The sequence below is a fragment of the Leptopilina boulardi genome, unplaced genomic scaffold (assembly GCF_019393585.1).
Source record: "Leptopilina boulardi isolate dan_hultmark-lab unplaced genomic scaffold, ZJU_Lbou_2.1 LbouV2_223, whole genome shotgun sequence".
NCBI classification, from domain to species: Eukaryota; Metazoa; Arthropoda; class Insecta; order Hymenoptera; family Figitidae; genus Leptopilina; species Leptopilina boulardi.
The window spans coordinates 2,129,603-2,147,186 of NW_026137778.1; the positions used below are offsets into that span (position 1 = coordinate 2,129,603).

The following is a 17,584-nucleotide window of genomic DNA, read 5'->3' on the forward strand; positions in this document are numbered from 1 at the left end:
TTATAATATTTTGCAATTTAAAAAATATTGTTTATGTTATTGTCTTCATATGTCGCAAAATTTTACATCACTCGAAAGCTTTCAACGAACAGAGTTAAGTGATTAATTACTCCAACGGCAATAATTATCTACTCTTCTACAAACAGCTTTATAACAGCCCATTTACCTATCGGGCGTTGGAAAGGGAGTGTGACAGGAGTAATAGTAGTAAACGTAATTGTTTATTTGTCGGAAGTCGTCGTGCATTTACAAAGTTAAGGACGGAAATATGTGGGACCTTGTACATCAATTTTTCAGCTAAATTAAGTTAATTTGTTTCACATTTCAGCTTCTATAATTCTTTAAATGAATTTTCACTCTTGAAATAAGATAAATGGAGATAATTCAATTGGACTGACAAAAACTCAAAAACAAAAAAAAAATATGATTGAGTTTAATATATGGATTCTGATTATTAGAGTAAAAAAGAAATACATTCAAAAAATAGTAATCTCCATTTTCATCATTTTTATTAAGGAGAAGGATAGCGAATCTGGCAAAAAGTTTATGATGTTTAGAGAATAAAAATATTCGTTGAATGTGATTAGTGCGTCGTATTGGATTTAGTGGCTAAAAGCAAGTTTTTCATACTAGATAATGAATAATTGGGGAAAATATATGAGGGAACAGGGAAACATTTCAAAGTGGTTGTATTTATAAATTATTTTTAATTAAAATCAAATTTTTTAATGGAGGCGTCAATTACGTCAACAAGATTCCTAACCTAAAAATTCTATTATTTAATTTCGTTAATTTGTATAAATCAACTTTGAGAATTAAATTTTTCCAGCTTTTCTATATTTATTAGTTTGTGAAAACTTCATTTTGTTTAAAAAAAAATTCTGTTATTCATTTATTTTGGTAATTGTGATTAATTATTAATCAATTAATTAACACGTTTCTAATAAGAATTTTGTAAATACTTGTGCTTTTCTTCATATTTTCATTATGTTATATATTTTTTAAATTGAAAAATCTTAAAAGAACCTACTCTCAAATTTACGTCACAAGTTTTGGTCTCTATTAAAATTTTGAAATCTTTCAATATCTTTGAACAGTTGATTTTCTATCTTTGGAATTTGATATTGAACAATTTCAAAATTTTAATACCAGGAATCAAAACTTGTTACGTAAATTCGAGCGTAGGTCTAAAATATTCAATAAATTTTTGATTTTACACAATTAAAAAGCAACTTTTTATCAATGTACAAGTAACTAATCATAAACATAACCTACAATTTTTTTTTGCATCTTAAATTCCTTTTCTTTCAGAGTGCGTTACATTTTAATAAAATAACAAATTTACTTCAAGTATATATTAGCAACACAGTATACACATTAATGCAAAATGTCTTTGTTTATAGTTCTTAAAGGAAAGAAACAAATGATACATATGATTACGTCAAGCAATAAATATGCATTTATGTTTATACAAAACTGACATAAAAACAATTATGAAAATGATTTTGATTCATCGACAATTGACATTAAAGAATCATCAGCATGAGAGATAAAAAACCTCACTTAAATATTATAATACATTAAAATGAAAGCAAAAATAAAGATAAACTTTTTCTAACATTTAATTTACTCAAAAAAAAAATTTTTTTTTCTATTTACAAAAAAAAATTCTTTTATACAGGATGTTTGATAAGTATGGAAACAGTTAATTATTTTGTAATTCATAATATTTTGAAATAAATGTAAAGAAAAATTTTTAAAAAATAGTTACATGTAAAAAATTTGAAAAATTGATAATTTTTTCATTTAATAATTTTTTTTTTGAAACATTTTTTTCAAAAATTCCTGCATTTTGTGATATTATATTTCCATACTTATTGAACACCCGGTATATATTATTAGTTCAATACCATTAAAAAAAAAGAAAATATTACAAAATGTCTAATGTCATAGAATTTTGTAACAAAAATTCCTTTTAATATACACTAAAAACAAATTTATTTGATTCAAATACTTGACTATTATCAAATGAGAATTTATTTATATCAAATTATTATTATTTGAATCAATTAAATGGTATTTATTTTAAATAAAGAAATTATTGATTCAAATACAATTTATTTAATTCAAATAAAAATTATTTGGTTCAAATAAATATTTATTTTGATAATAGTCAAGTATTCGAGTATTTGAATCAATATTTATTTGATAATAATAGTCAAGTAATCGATTATTTAAATTAAATAATTTTTTCAGTGTAAAAAGCAACGTATTAAATGATTTTGTAATATACAATTAGGTAAAAAAAAATATGTAAAACTGTGAAAAATTTCGTAAACTATTTATGTAATTAAAAGTTTTAATTAAAAAACAACAAAGTTGACCACAGATCAATTACAACACCTCCGCACACACAGCTGAGAAAATCAAGAAGTATTATGCCACCTACTTTTTATAGAATACATAATAGATACATTTGTTTTAATAAAAGTTTTTTTTTCTTATTTCAACGTTTTTGTTTAAAGCAACAATAAAACTTATTGTATTTTACCAGTAAAAAATTTAATTTTTAAATTTTCAAAATATGCATTAAAAAAATTTTTTTTCTTAATACTTTATTTGTACACAATGATTACATGATTTTAAAAAATTAAATTAATTTTTAATAAATAAAAAGACAACCAAAATTATATTATAATAAAACTAATTTAATGTTTTTTACTACTTTTTATTATTTATTTTATAAATTTATATTATAATTTATTTTATATTATTAAATGATAAAGAAAGTTATTATGTATTTCATTTTTCCTGTCTGAGAAATATTTTCACTTCTCTGATTTATTTTCTCAATTTTAGAATATTATAACAAATATTTTCTTTAGTAAAAACTATTATTTTTATACAATTTCACTTTTGATAACAACAAATTGAAAAAAGGTTTTTAGTATACATATTACATTATTTTTAAAAATTAATTAAATACATACTTGAGGAGAAAGTTATCCATGATATTCAGTACTCAATTATAAAAAGAACTATAAATTTTTTTTATATCCAAAGTATTTGATAAACAAAAAAAAAAAAAAAAAAAAAAATTCTGTCAACAGTAACACTCATGTCAATCCGCGCGCAAGGAGAACATTCCTTTAAACGCACAACTGTGCGTTAACGCAGTTGTTAACAAACTACATTACTTCGCCGGTGAAGCGAGTGGCAAGCGTCCGGTCATTTGATAAGATAATTATCAAATATATTTCGGTCAATTCAAAATTTAACAAAATCTATATGTTAGAGAGAATCATGTCAGCATCATGCGTACATATTAATTACTTGGTAAAAATTATTTATATCCAATTATTGGAAATATATCATTTGGCTTTTGTTTTTACAGTTAAATATATATATATATATACTTTTATATGTTATTCAACAAAACTGTCTGTTTCGTCACGTCAATACCAGATATCACCGGGTTAATCTAATACTGTTTTTTAATTTATTAATCGTATGATTCAAAGAATACATTAACACATAAATTTTACAAGCATTTATATATATATATAGTGATAATAATTCCAGATTCAATTTTTGTAACGATATTTAATCAAAAGTTTACTTTTAACATTATACGTATATTTTAGTCGAATTTATATTTTAGAATCCTCTAACTATAAGCGCTTGATCAGAAAAAAGTAATAATTATTAATAATAATAATAATAATAATAATTCATAGGTCAATAAAAATAAAATATATATATTTTTTCGGTGTTCATTTTGATATCTAAAGCACAAAAAAATAACGTATTGGTGACCTTTCACATGCCCTTAAGATTAATAAAGACATCAATTACTTGTCTTATATAGCTTTTTCATTTTATTTTACGTGTCACGTATATTTTAATTCAATTATTTATATTTATTGTTTCCCCTAGGGAAATTATTGTAATATCAAATATTTTCAACTTCGATTTTTATGAAACATTTTATTTTCTTTTTTTTACCTGATGAATAAAAAAAACGCATTTTTAGAAATAATCATACTTCGTGATTATATGTATGCATATTACATTTTTATGACTATCTTGAATCTAATACAATTTTATTTTTAAATTAATAATTCTCATGGGTGTACATAAAAGAGTTATGAATTTAATCGATCTACCTTACAATGAAAAAAAAAGAATTTAAAATCTTTATAATACGAAAATTTCTACTAAAATATTTTTTTTCGCCATTGACATGAAAAAGTGACTTTTTTGTGCCTGTTTTGGGCAGATAAAGTAGCACTTTTTAAGGTAGTTTGAACCAACTGCCTAAAAAAGACTTTTTTAGGCATAATTTTTGCATAATTTTTGTTTTGCTTTAATTTTATTTATCAATTTTTATTATTTTATTTTATATACTACTTCATATATATTATATTATATATTATAAATATATATATTTCTTTAAAATTGTTTCACTTTTTCATAACAATGGCGAAAAAAATAGCGTATGTGGCTCGCACGTAGTAATTTTTAGGTTCGGATGATTTCAATACTCGCTGTCTGTGCGACTTCGATTCGACTTGTCTCACCTACGTCGCACTAACGACAGCTCGTACTGAAAATTACATCCTCACCTAAAAAGTACTACTTTACGTGCTTGCCACATAATATACTATTTTTTTATTTATTTTTTTTCGAAAAAACTATTTTTGGTAGTATTGTTGAAAAAGTATTTAGAAACATTTAAATATGTTCAGAAAGTTAGACCAGTAAAGTGAAAATTTTCAAAAAAAGAAAAAAAAATTGGACCTAATTGTACTCGATTTATGCTCATTTGTGTAAAAATTCGTTTTTTGAAAAACTCAAAATTCTATAGGCAAAAAAAAAGCAATAAATATTTTCAAATATAAAAAGCTAAAATATCATAAAAACAAATATTGTACTGAATTATGATCGATTTGGGACGCATGAATATGTTCTCAAAATCAATTCACTTCACAGAATAGGCATTTTAAAGAATTTTCATTTATCCGAAATTGCAAATGTCCGAACAAACAATCCTTAAAAAGATTTCCGTTCGATTTTTAAAATCAACTAATCACAATTTTATGGATAATTTTTGAATGGTTGATTTATTAAAAATCGTGCCAAAATCTTTGTTTCTTCGGCAATTTGCAATTTCGGACAAATGAAAATTCTATCAATTAGAAATTCTGTTAAATGATTTTTCAGTTAAGTACAAATTCTGTAGTATAAAAAATCGATTATATATGGAAATTATATCAAATAATAATTCGAACAAATGAAAATTCATCTGAAAGAAAATTCTACACTGAAAAAAGGGTTTGGTATTGACAACCAAACGTTTGGTTGGTATTTAAGCAACCAAATTGTTTTTTGTTGAATCAACAAAATTTTAATTGTCTCAATCAAAATTTGTTTGACACAACCAAAATTAGAAAAAAAGGATTTTTGTTGTACTAACTAAAGTTTTATTGGGACAACCAAAATTTTGTTGATTCAACAAAAAAAAATTTGGTTGCTTAAATACCAACCAAACGTTTGGTTGTCAATACCAAACCCTTTTTTCAATGCGTATACAATGAAATTCTACCCAATAAAAATTCTTTAAAATGCCTATTATGTTAAATGAAAATTTGAGCAAATAAAAATTCTGTAAAGTGAATTTTCAGTTATATAAAAATTCTGTAATATAGAAAATCGTTTCGATGAAAATTCTGCAAAATACTAATTCGAACAAATAAAAATTCAACTCAAAAATAATTATGACAAATGAAATTCCATAAAATGAAAATTTTAACTAATGATTCCCAAACTATGTCACACTCCTAGGAAGAATGAGAGAGGGGGTCAAGTTGCCTGTGATGAACTGTAAAAAAAAAATCCAATTTGTGTATCAAAACGTAATGTTAGGGGGAAGGGGGGGAGGGTAGGAAATAGCGTGACACACTTTGTGAACGACCCCAAAAATCTGTATTTTTATATAAAGTGCAAACATGTAAAGCTATTATTCAATTACTTAAAGGTAGGTTTGTTTGTTAAAGACTTCTATCACATATCTAGAGATAACCTATGTAAATATAACCTTTCAATTCAAATTCACATTTGGATTTTCTCAAAATATTCACAAAAAAATCATTTTTAACAAACAAAATTAAAATTTTTTTTTTATTATTATTCACCTATCTTATACACTAATAAAATAAAAGGGCTATGAACATTTAATTACTGTAAATCCCAAAGTTTCGATATCATTTGGGTAGCGCCGATAAATATTATCATTTTTCAGAGCTGATTTTAAAAAATTAAAAACAAAGTTTTTAATTGAAATTCTATATTAAAATCTACATGTGCAACATTTTTACAAATATCAATATTTTTTTAATTATCCCACGTGCTTAATTCTATAAGTAATATAAAAAAAATTATTTGAATTAACTTTTTTTTATTTGATATTGGAGATATATTCCAATAAATTGTCATTTCAACGAGGAAAGCATATCGCATATACCTATTATATAGAGAGTTAAAAGCTTTATGATTGGAAACTCCAATAAAAGTGATATCTGCTCGACTTAAGTTATTACGTTCTCGGTCAAGATTATTATTAAATATATTTGCGCACTTTTATTAAATCGGCCATATAAAAGTGTTAAAATACAAGAAGAGATTATATATATATATATATGTCTTTTACCTGAAAGAATATAGAAGTAGATAGTATTTTCCGCTTCAAACTGGTTAATACTGACTTGGCTTATATATGTAATTATAAATACAGATGTATTTGTCCATAAGAAAAAATAAGATGTTTTTAAGAAAAAAAAAAGTCTCATGACAGAATGATCGTATTCACCCCTTTAAACTCGCGGCTTATCAACATTCTCTCACTCTAAACTCTGAAAGTTCAGTAACGCATTACGAGTTAAAACATATATATGTTTACATTCTCTTTATGAATGAAAAAAAAGTCTTATAGATTTTTTGTCATTTTGCTAATTTCTGTCAATTTTAGTCTTTTAATGCAAAAGAAAATGTTTTTATCACATTAATTTTATATTTTTAACTTTAAAAAAACTTAAAACCTTAAATGAAAATATAGTATTATGAATAGAGTTCCACTTGGAATCATACACAAAAAGTTTATTTATAATAATAATAATAATAATAATAATAATAATAATATTACAAATAAAGTTATTTATAAAAAATGAAACTTATTTTTAATTCAAAAACTTAATTAATTAAATCATGGAAATTTTGAGTCGCCCATTATAATTTGTCCTAACAAATATCGAATAATCAAAAAATTGAATTATTAGAAATTCGCATTATTAAAAGTTCAAATTATTAGAAAATTGAATTTTCAAAAGTTAGAATTATCAAAAGATAGAATAGTTAAAAATTCGAATTTCTGATTGATCGCATTTTCAAATAATTGAATTACCTACCACGAGATCGAATTTCTAAAAGATAGAATTTCTGAAAGTTCAAATTAGCTTATTATCGAAAGATCGAATTTCTAAATCTTCGAATAATCAAAAGATCGAAACTTTTTATTCATGTGAGTTTATTCACAGAAAAAACTGAATTATATGAACTTCTAGAAACGAGGTAAGTTGAATGATGTTAATAATATTATAAAAATTTACATGCTCCTTTATTAGTTTATTTAAAATTTAAATATTTTCATTTTTTTTCAGATTCGGTGATTACTATTTGGTCATGATTTTGTGTATTGTAAAGTTAAACTCAAAAAAGTTTGAGTTGCTGTCCACTTTTATTTATTAAAGCAATAATTTTTATTTGTCATCACAAAAAAAATAAAAATTATTAAATTATTTTATTTTATTTTTTGGGACGAATGAATATGTTCTAAAAATCATTAGTTAGAATTTTCATTTTATGGAATTTCTCATTTGTCATAATTATTTTTGAGACGAATTTTTATTTGTTCGAATTACTATTTTGCAGAATTTTCTTCTTACCTATTTTCTATAAAACAGAATTTTTATATAACCAAAAATTTACTTCAAAGAATTTCTATTTGTTCGAATTTTTATTTGTCAGAATTTTTATTTGTCCGAATTTTCATTTAAGGAGGATGGCGGGTCAACATAACCTCAAAAACCTGTGAAAACTAAAAATTTGTTTTTAACGCAAACAAAAATATAATAAATATTAATTTCAAACAATTTTAGAAGATCTAGATTTACTTCTTTCGAAAAGAATTATTTTTTTCCAAAATATTTTCTCAATAATTATTTTTTTAACATTTAGTTTTTTTTTCTTTTAAATCAGACAAAAATTGCAATTTTTAACCAATTTTTATAAACAAAAGCTCATTTTACTAAGTGAAATATTCTCTACAATTGTCACCTTTTCTATATTGTAATAAGTATATTCTTAAAAAGTTATTTAATAAATAAAATTAATTTTAATAAATAATTTTAATTGTTTATAACTTTTTAAGAACATTCTTATTATAATATGAAAAAGGTAACAATTGTAAAGAATGTTTCACTGAGTAAAATGAGCTTTTGTTTATAAAAATTGGTTAAAATTGCAATTTTTGTCTGATTTAAATGAAAAAAAAACTAAATGTTAAAAAAATAATTATTGCGACAAAATATTTTGGAAAAAAATAATTTTTTCGAAAGGAGTAAATCTAGATCTTCTATAAAATTGTTTGAAATTAATATTTATTATATTTTTGTTTGCGTTAAAAACAATTTTTTAATTTTGACAGGTTTTTGAGGTTATGTTTATTCGCCACCCTCCTTAGCATAATAGGCATTTTAAAGAGTTTTTATTGGGTAGAATTTCATTGCATAGAATTTTCTTTCAGATGAATTTTCATTTGTTCGAATTATTATTAGATATAATTTTCAAATATTTGATTTTTCATTCTACAAAATTTTTATTTAACCTAAAAATCATTTAACAGAATTTCTAATTGATCACAATTTTATGGATAATTTTTGATTAGTTGATTTTAAAAATCGCGCCGAAATCTTTCTGTCGATTGTTTATTCGTCAATTTGCAATTTCGGACAAATGAAAATTCTATCAATTAGAAATTCTGTTAAATGATTTTTCAGTTAAGTACAAATTCTGCGTAGTATGAAAAATCGATTATATGGAAATTATATTAAATAATAATTCGAAGGAATGAAAATCCATCTGAAAGAAAATTCTACACTGAAAAAAGGGTTTGGTATTGACAACCAAACGTTTGGTTGGTATTTAAGCAACCAAATTGTTTTTTGTTGAATCAACAAAATTTTAATTGTCTCAATCAAAATTTGTTTGACACAACCAAAATTAGAAAAAAAGGATTTTTATTGTACTAACTAAAGTTTTATTGGGACAACCAAAATTTTGTTGATTCAACAAAAAAAATTTGGTTGCTTAAATACCAACCAAACGTTTGGTTGTCAATACCAAACCCTTTTTTCAGTGTATGCAATGAAATTCTACCTTTATAAAAATTCTTTAAAATGCCTATTATGTTAAATAAAAATTTGAGCAAATAAAAATTCTGTGAAGTGAATTTTCAGTTATATAAAAATTCTGTAATATAGAAAATCGTTTCGATGAAAATTCTGCAAAATACTCATTCGAACAAATAAAAATTCGGCTCAAAAATAATTATGACAAATGAAATTTCATAAAATGAAAATTCTGACTAATGATTTTTAGAACATAATCATGCGTCCTAACGTATGATACTATCTATTTTTATAGTTCACATTTTGTTAACACGCGCGACAGTTTATAAATAATTTCAAATATTTTATTTCATTTATTTTATTTAATTTTTTTTTCTCATCTATTCGTTATTTGCTGCATTTAACACGTGCAATCAATTACCGTTTATAAGGAAGAATCCTATTTCTTTCAATGATACAAAAGTTCAAAATTATCAAGATCATGAAAAACGTTTATAATTAAAGGTTGAAACTTAAACCAGTTATATAAAGTTATACAGAGAATTACTCATATAATACAGTGTATTTATAGGTGGATTATACTGTATTGTACTTTTATTGGGATTTAAAATTTTGTTCCTTTTTTTCCTCCTACTTTTCTGAAAATTGTTGTTAATTTTCTGTTATTAGTTTTATTAAAATGATAAAAATATTATGTATAAATGATAAGAGTAGATATAGTTTAGTGATGATAAATATCAAAAAGCACGCATTTTATTATATATATATAAAAAAAAAAAAAATTATATGACTGACAATAATATACAATAAACTTTTTAGAGAGCTTTGTCACTTCATATATGGACTCAAATATATATATATGTCAATCAACTGACCTTGGCCTATGACCTTAATAGATATTAATAATTGTCATAAATAGTTGTAATAATAATAATTTTATATTTTTAAAAATTTATTAATTATAAAATTAAATTCATTCAGTTTTGTTTTTGATGACACGAAGTGTTAAAAATATTACCGTGTTATATAATGGGATTCCTCATATAATTCTAATAATATAATATTTTATAGTACTTTTAATTCTATTAGTTTGTTTAAACAAACTAATAAACTCTACTATATAGCTTTTTAAAAGTGAGAACAAAATTTATTATTAAAAAATTTGAGATTTGAAAATGAGAAACAGAGAATAAAGAGAATATTATATATATATATATATGCAAATATAATGTTTAAGTCAGTGTTGTATCTGCTTGCCAAATGCATATTTTTAATGATAAGTTGTTTTATAGTAGGCAGATGTTTCCTCTTCCTATAAAACATGTTTGTGATCTAATTAATAAAATTTGTTTACTTTTATTATTAATATCGTAAAATAAATGTTTATTTATAAATAATTAAATAAAAACGTGTTATTAATTTTTTTTTTTTTTGAAACGTCTACAGTTTTAGTTTTATTTATTTGTAAATTTACACGTTTATTGTGTTATGCATAACAATAATAATAAATTATTTTTTCTACATTTTTTTTATTTTATTTTACAAAAAACTTAAAATGAAAACTATGTATATATTTTCTTCGAGAGTGGTTTTTTTTTCGTCCCGAATCTCGATAATGTTATTCTTCGTAACACCCATCGATATCGGGTGCTTCAGTTTTATTTTTATTTTTATTTAATTTTGTCAATTATTTAAAAAAAAATTTTTTTATCACCTTTCGTCTTTTTGTTTATTTTAATTTTTGTATATCTTTATCCTAATGTCACCGATTTGATTATTAACCCTTCTTATATTAATTTACGCGGACATTAAAGTTTTGTTTACTTTTGGTGCGTATTTGTAATTAACTTTGTTCTATTAATAAATAATAAAGACGAAAACTTTAATAATAATAAAATAAATATAAACAAATATTAAATATAAAACAAAATATAGGTTAATAATAATAATAATAATGTTTCCTTTTTGTAAATAAATTATAACATAATGAAAAAAATGAAAAGTGTATCTTTTTAATTCATATAATTTCATAACAAAAGCAAATATATAATTTCATATCATTTGTTTCTTTTGAGCAATCACAGTTAATTCATAATAATAGTACACCAAGTAGTACAACCATTGCATAAATTGTATATTTTTATTTATCCATGAAATATATGTGGAATATTACAAAGTTGAAAATAAACACAATATTATGTATTAATAAATAAATATTATTTTAAAAAATTTAAAAAAAAAAATAAATAAATAGGTAAATTAAATTTATTTTTATAAAAATTAAATTAATTAATTTACTATATTAAAATAAATAAAATACATGTAAAATTTTTTTTTATATATTTATGAGAAATATTTATTTATAATTTACGGACAATTTATAAATAAATATTTTTAGATTTGCCACGTTAATTAAGATTACAGAAAAATTACCTATAGAAGAGAAAAGAAAAAAAAATTTGATATGAGAAATCAAGGTTGAAACTTGAAAATTGACGCCGGATATTGTTTGAATTAAACTATAGTAAACTGTAGTATTAACTTTTTCATATAATTGACTAGTAACAATAGCACACTAAACATGCTTTTCACGTGCATATTGAAGAAAAAGAGAAAGAAAAAGAAAAAAAGTATAACATAATATATATATATATATATATATCTCATTGTTAGACCCTCAGTTAGAAAAGTGTCTCAAGAGATATTAGCTCTAGCTTTTGACCTAATGAGGATGTTATGAACTTGAATGGATAATTATACATTTTCTCATATGTCATTATTATCATTATTATTATTTTTTAATTATTTATGATAAAAATATTTTTTTTTCTTTAAAATTATGTTTTTTTGAAATAAAAATTTTCTTTTAATATTAAAAACACTTCGTTAAAGGAACACATATATAAGTAAAATCAGAAAGTATACTTGTATTGCATGTATTGTAAGGACCGGAACCGACAATTTATATTAATAAAACTATTTATAAAGGTCCAATGAGATCGAAAATCCCATAGCAATCTCTGTTAATTTGACATAATTCAATAAAAAGACACAATAATAATAATAAACACTAATTTATATATATATTAATTTTTAAATTTTATATTTTCAATTTGTAACCTATTAAATAAGTTTAATATCAGTTTTGCGAAATAATTCAAATCGAAAACTTTATAATAAAAGTTAAATTTAAAAAATAATAATATTAAAATAAAATTTGAATTTACATACCCTTTAATATACTTGGCTTGCTTAGAAACACACCTCTTTTTAACTCAAGTTCAAATTGCACATTGAATTTAAAAGTTGATTGTTGATGAACAAAATAGATTTATTCTACTAAAGTTCTTTTCATGCATCTTGCATCTCTGATGAGTTTTTAATTGACATGAACAAAGAGAGAACAATTTATTTTTATTATTGTGGAAAATTTTTTATTTTTTTTACAAAAAAAAATAAAATAAAATTTTATTCTATACGTCTATAAAAATTGGGAGTAAAAAGAAAGCCCATCGATCGGTTTTTCCACCCTTGTTCCTTCTATTTCCATAAGTCTACATCTATATATCTGTCAATATCTTTTAATTTTTTTTTCTTTACATCTACTGTAAACTTGACCCACATAAATAAACAACAAATTGTAAATAAAATTCATTTCAAATTTTCTTTAAAACATTTTTTTTTTTTTAACTATTTTTTTCTCTACCCTAAATAGTAACGATGAAATTACAAATAAACAAAAATTGCAAGCAAAAGTAAACAAGTATAAATTTAATTTTGAAACATAAATATAAATATATACATTAAGTAAGCAATTATTTTTTTTTATTATTCAATACTTTTGTTAATTTTTTATTTCAAGTTGAGCAAATTTATAATATGATAATTGATTTCAAAAGATTTTTTTTTAAATAAAGCAACACAATATCATTGTTTTGTTTTTTTTTTGTTTTTTTTAAAGAAAAAGACCTTTTTTTTAAAAAAACAAGAGATATATTTTTGAAAGAAAATTTCTTCACTGTAGATGCTGCAAATCTTTTACACACCTGATGAGCAACGTGTGTTTTCCGCGGCGCGAAGCACACTGGCTTGCTATTGATCCCCGACGGATGGGGCGTACAACCCCCCCATGGGGTAAAGTTCACCTCGATTCACTGTTGGTCCGCGTCACCAGAGTTCTTCAACATCCCAATTTTCTTGAATGATTCTTCTTGAAAAAAAAAAAAAAAAACGAAAGAAAACTCTTCAAAAAGTACGAAATAACTTATATTAAAAAGAAAAACAAGATATACAAGTTAATACATAAATTTCAGTTATCTTCAAATTACTATCATAAAATGTGAATTTTATTTGAGAAAGACAGAGGATTTCACTTGCTTCTTTCCCCTTTTTTTTCATTTCACAAATTAAAAGAGACAAAAACATTATTTGCTTTTAAAAATATATGGAATGTAAATTTTATTTATTAATATTAAAAAAAAAAAATTATTTGGTGAATTCAAATTATTCGAAAAATAAGAATTTTTATTTATATTTACTTGGATCAAATATTTTTTAACTTTCATCTAAAAAATATATATTTTATTCAAATAACTTCAATCATTTGAATTACATTTGATTTAAAACAAATAAATTTTAATTTGATCAACTAAATAATAATTAATTGAAGCTAATAAATAATTTTTTTAAAAATAATAAATTTTTTTCAAATAATTAATTTATTTCGATGAAATATTTGGTTATTTATTTATTATTATTATTATTATTATTATTATTATTTATTGACGCAATTAAAAAATATTTGACACAAAAATATTATTTTATTATTTCAAGTAAACTTAATGCTAACTGTATAATTAATAAAATTAATGCTAATATATTATTTCTTGAAAGCAAATAAAAAATATTTGAATCAAATAAATTATTAATTTTAACGAAAGTAGTGAATTATTTCAAACAATATGTTTTATTTATTTTGGTGGAATATTTGCTTATTTTATGTAATTAAAAATTATTTGACATAGCAATTTTATTTTATTGATTCAAGTAAACTAAATTTGTCAATATACAAGTAATGAATGTTTTTAATGCTAATATATTATTTTTTTGAGAAAATATTTTAATCAAATAAATAATTTATTTTTACTTTATTATTTTATTTATCTTCTAATTAGAAACAATAATTTAGTTAAATAATTATTATAGTTTTATTTTTAAAAAAATTAATTTCAAATAATAGAAAAATTTTAAATTCCTTATATTTTATAAAAACTAAAATTTTTTACCGTTACCATTTATATAGATAGAATAAAATTACTCAAGTAGTTTCAATAGCTGTGGTCGTTTAAAACGCTCTTAGTTTAAGTTTTAGATTACGTTAAACGACGGGGGTTCGATCCTCCCCGTAGAATTTGAATTTAATTCTTAGAGTTAATGTAAGCAGTGAAAACGTATGCAACAAAAAAATTTATTTAAAACAAATAAAAAGTTATTTTGAGATAAATATTTTTTTATTTACAGACAAAATTTATTTGAAATAAATAAAAATATATTTTTAATATTAACGCAAGTAGAAAATTCCTCTGCGTATATGACAATGCTTAAAGTTTATTAATTTAAAAAATTTAATGTAAAAAATGATTTTTTTATATCAAAGAAATAATTTTTATAATTTATTGTTAATAAATGTATTCAAAAGAAAGGAGTTTTATGAAATAAAAAAGAAAAAAATTTTTAATTGTAGAGGTGGTGAAAAATTTTTTCCGCCATTAACACGAGAAAGTTACTTTTTAGTATCTGTTTTGGTTGAACACTTTATAAGGCACTGTCTTAAAAAGACTATTTATGGCAGTACCAACTGTCATAAAAAGTATTTTTAAGACAGTTTTCATGTTCATGTGAGAAATGTTGTTTTAGGTGGTTTAAGTTCAATGCCGTTTACTAATAGAAGACAACGGTAACGGTAACGCGTTACTTTTTAGAAAAAGTAACAGTCACGTCTCGTTTTTTAGAAAAAGTAACTATAATATGTTACTGTTTAGAAAAAGTAACGGTAACATGTTACTTTTTAGAAAAAGTAACGGTCACGTTTCGTTTTTTAGAAAAAGTAACTATAATATGTTACTGTTTAGAAAAAGTAACGTTCACGGGTTATTTTAAAAAAAAAATAACAGTAACGCGTTATTTTTTAGAAAAAGTAACGGTAACACGTTACTGTTTGAAAAAAAACTAACGGTAACGTTAACGCGTTACTTGTTTGTTGTTTCTATCACAAAGCGCAAAAAAGTAAGTTTAAACAAAAAGGAATAGTGCCTGTATGAGTTATTTTTAACAAATTAAAATTTAAAGAGAGGTTTATAAAAAAAATAATGAAAAAAAACACAAGTTTTATTATGGTATATATTATTTTTACAATTAAAAATTTTTTACAATTGCATCATAAAATAATGTTAAGTGTCAGAGTTATAAATATATTGATTGTTTATATGTTACATATTTAATTTATTCTATACGTTTATAAAAATGATTTTACACTAACCGTTTGTTAATAAGAGGCGAACTTGAGTATAAAATAATTGAAAAACAGATATCTTCTTTTTATATAAACATGTATGTTATCGACCTTTATTAAAATAGAATTCTGTTTTTTCTTTAGAAAATATTTCTCGCAGTCGGTAAACATTTTTAAATTTATTTGCAGATATTTTTATTCTATGTAGGTAAGTTAACATATATGTTTTGGAAATAAATAGAAGTTGGTGAAAAACATAATGGATAAGAATTTTAGCATATCCTAGAAGAAAATGTGAAACAGGAATTCAATTTATCGACTTCAGGTTGGGAAAATCCGGGAAAACCAATCCAAATGAAATATAATGTTTGATCGAGGTCTTATTCAAGAAAATTTGAGAATTTTATTTATTTTTTCTCTTTTTGAAAGAGGGTACTATTATGAATGTATATGAAAATTGAAACAATAAAACGAAATAGCATATATTCACTCAAATGATTATAGAGGGAAATTTTATTGTCATTTTATATTTCAATTAGTAAATGAAAAATACTTAAGTTGAAGAAAATAAAAATTAAAAAAGTTAGATATATATTATTAATTAATTGACGAAATATGTCAACCACATTTTATGGTACTTGACAGCTTTATAATAGCAAAATGTTAAATATTTGTCTTTTATTCTTTAAAAAGCCAATAAACATAAAGTATATTACTTTAATCTAATTAGATTAAATAAAATTGATTTAATAAATTATAAAATATATTATTTTTTTTAAATGCCCACTCGGTACATATTTTATCAAATATTATGTATTTAAAAGAATGACAAAGATTTTCAATATTGATAATTAGTTTACAATTTCTTCAAAAATATAATATTAAAAAGTTAAAAAAAAAAAATTGTAACAGTTTTAAATTAAAAAGTGCATTTTAATTTCAAAATTTATTATACTGGGATAAAATACAAGTTACAAGTCGCACCCGAACCAAAAATTTCAGTATTATACCAGAGTTGACTACTGGCGCAGTACTGGTTCAGTATTGGCTGCCGAGACTGGGCAGTCTGTACTGAACCAGTACTGGTATTTTCATTTTATCAGTACTTGTGCAGTACCACCCACCTAATACTAGCAAACCACAACTGAGCCGATATTGAGCCAGTACTGGCTCAAATAGATTTTCTTTTTGATTAATACTAGTTGACAAAAAGTTCTAGAGTGAACCCTATGAATCCTTTTGTTAAAATATTTTGTTCATCCAAATTTTTTTTAACTTGATTTTATTTTTCAAAATTAAAATGTACTTTATTTTGCTTTTCTGTGGGTAAAATTATTTAAACAAAAAATTTTGCTGAGACCAAGTCTAAAACATTTTGCAAGATTTTCTTTTTGTTTTCAGATATGCAATAAACCAAAAAAAATTTTAAACGATCAAACTAAAAATAAATAAATTTGTTTATAAAAAATTAATATTTTTTAAAATAAAATTTATAATATAAATTTAATTTAAAAAATTAAATACAATTGCAAGTAAAATTGCACAAATGTTATATTATCAATAATATAAAATATATAATTAACCTTTCTTAATAGAAATTATAAAAAAT

At 22.4% G+C, this 17,584-nt stretch overlaps 1 protein-coding gene across 8 annotated transcripts in view; it reads right to left on the bottom strand.

The window, feature by feature from the left end:
* The window catches only part of LOC127279785 (sodium bicarbonate cotransporter 3), a 55,656-nt gene extending 42,081 nt beyond the window's left edge, over positions 1 to 13,575 (bottom strand). For 3 of the 8 annotated variants that reach the window (XM_051302353.1, XM_051302352.1, XM_051302345.1), the window contains exon 1: positions 2,991 to 3,211. In XM_051302353.1, the coding sequence (XP_051158310.1) occupies positions 2,991 to 3,010 (20 nt within the window). In that variant the 5' untranslated portion in view covers positions 3,011 to 3,211. Of the gene's footprint in view, positions 1 to 2,990; positions 3,212 to 12,695; positions 12,833 to 13,433 lie in introns of those variants that run through there. The other 5 variants (XM_051302347.1, XM_051302346.1, XM_051302348.1 and 2 more) reach the window with 5 other exon arrangements.
* Between the last annotated feature and the right edge of the window lie 4,009 nt (positions 13,576 to 17,584).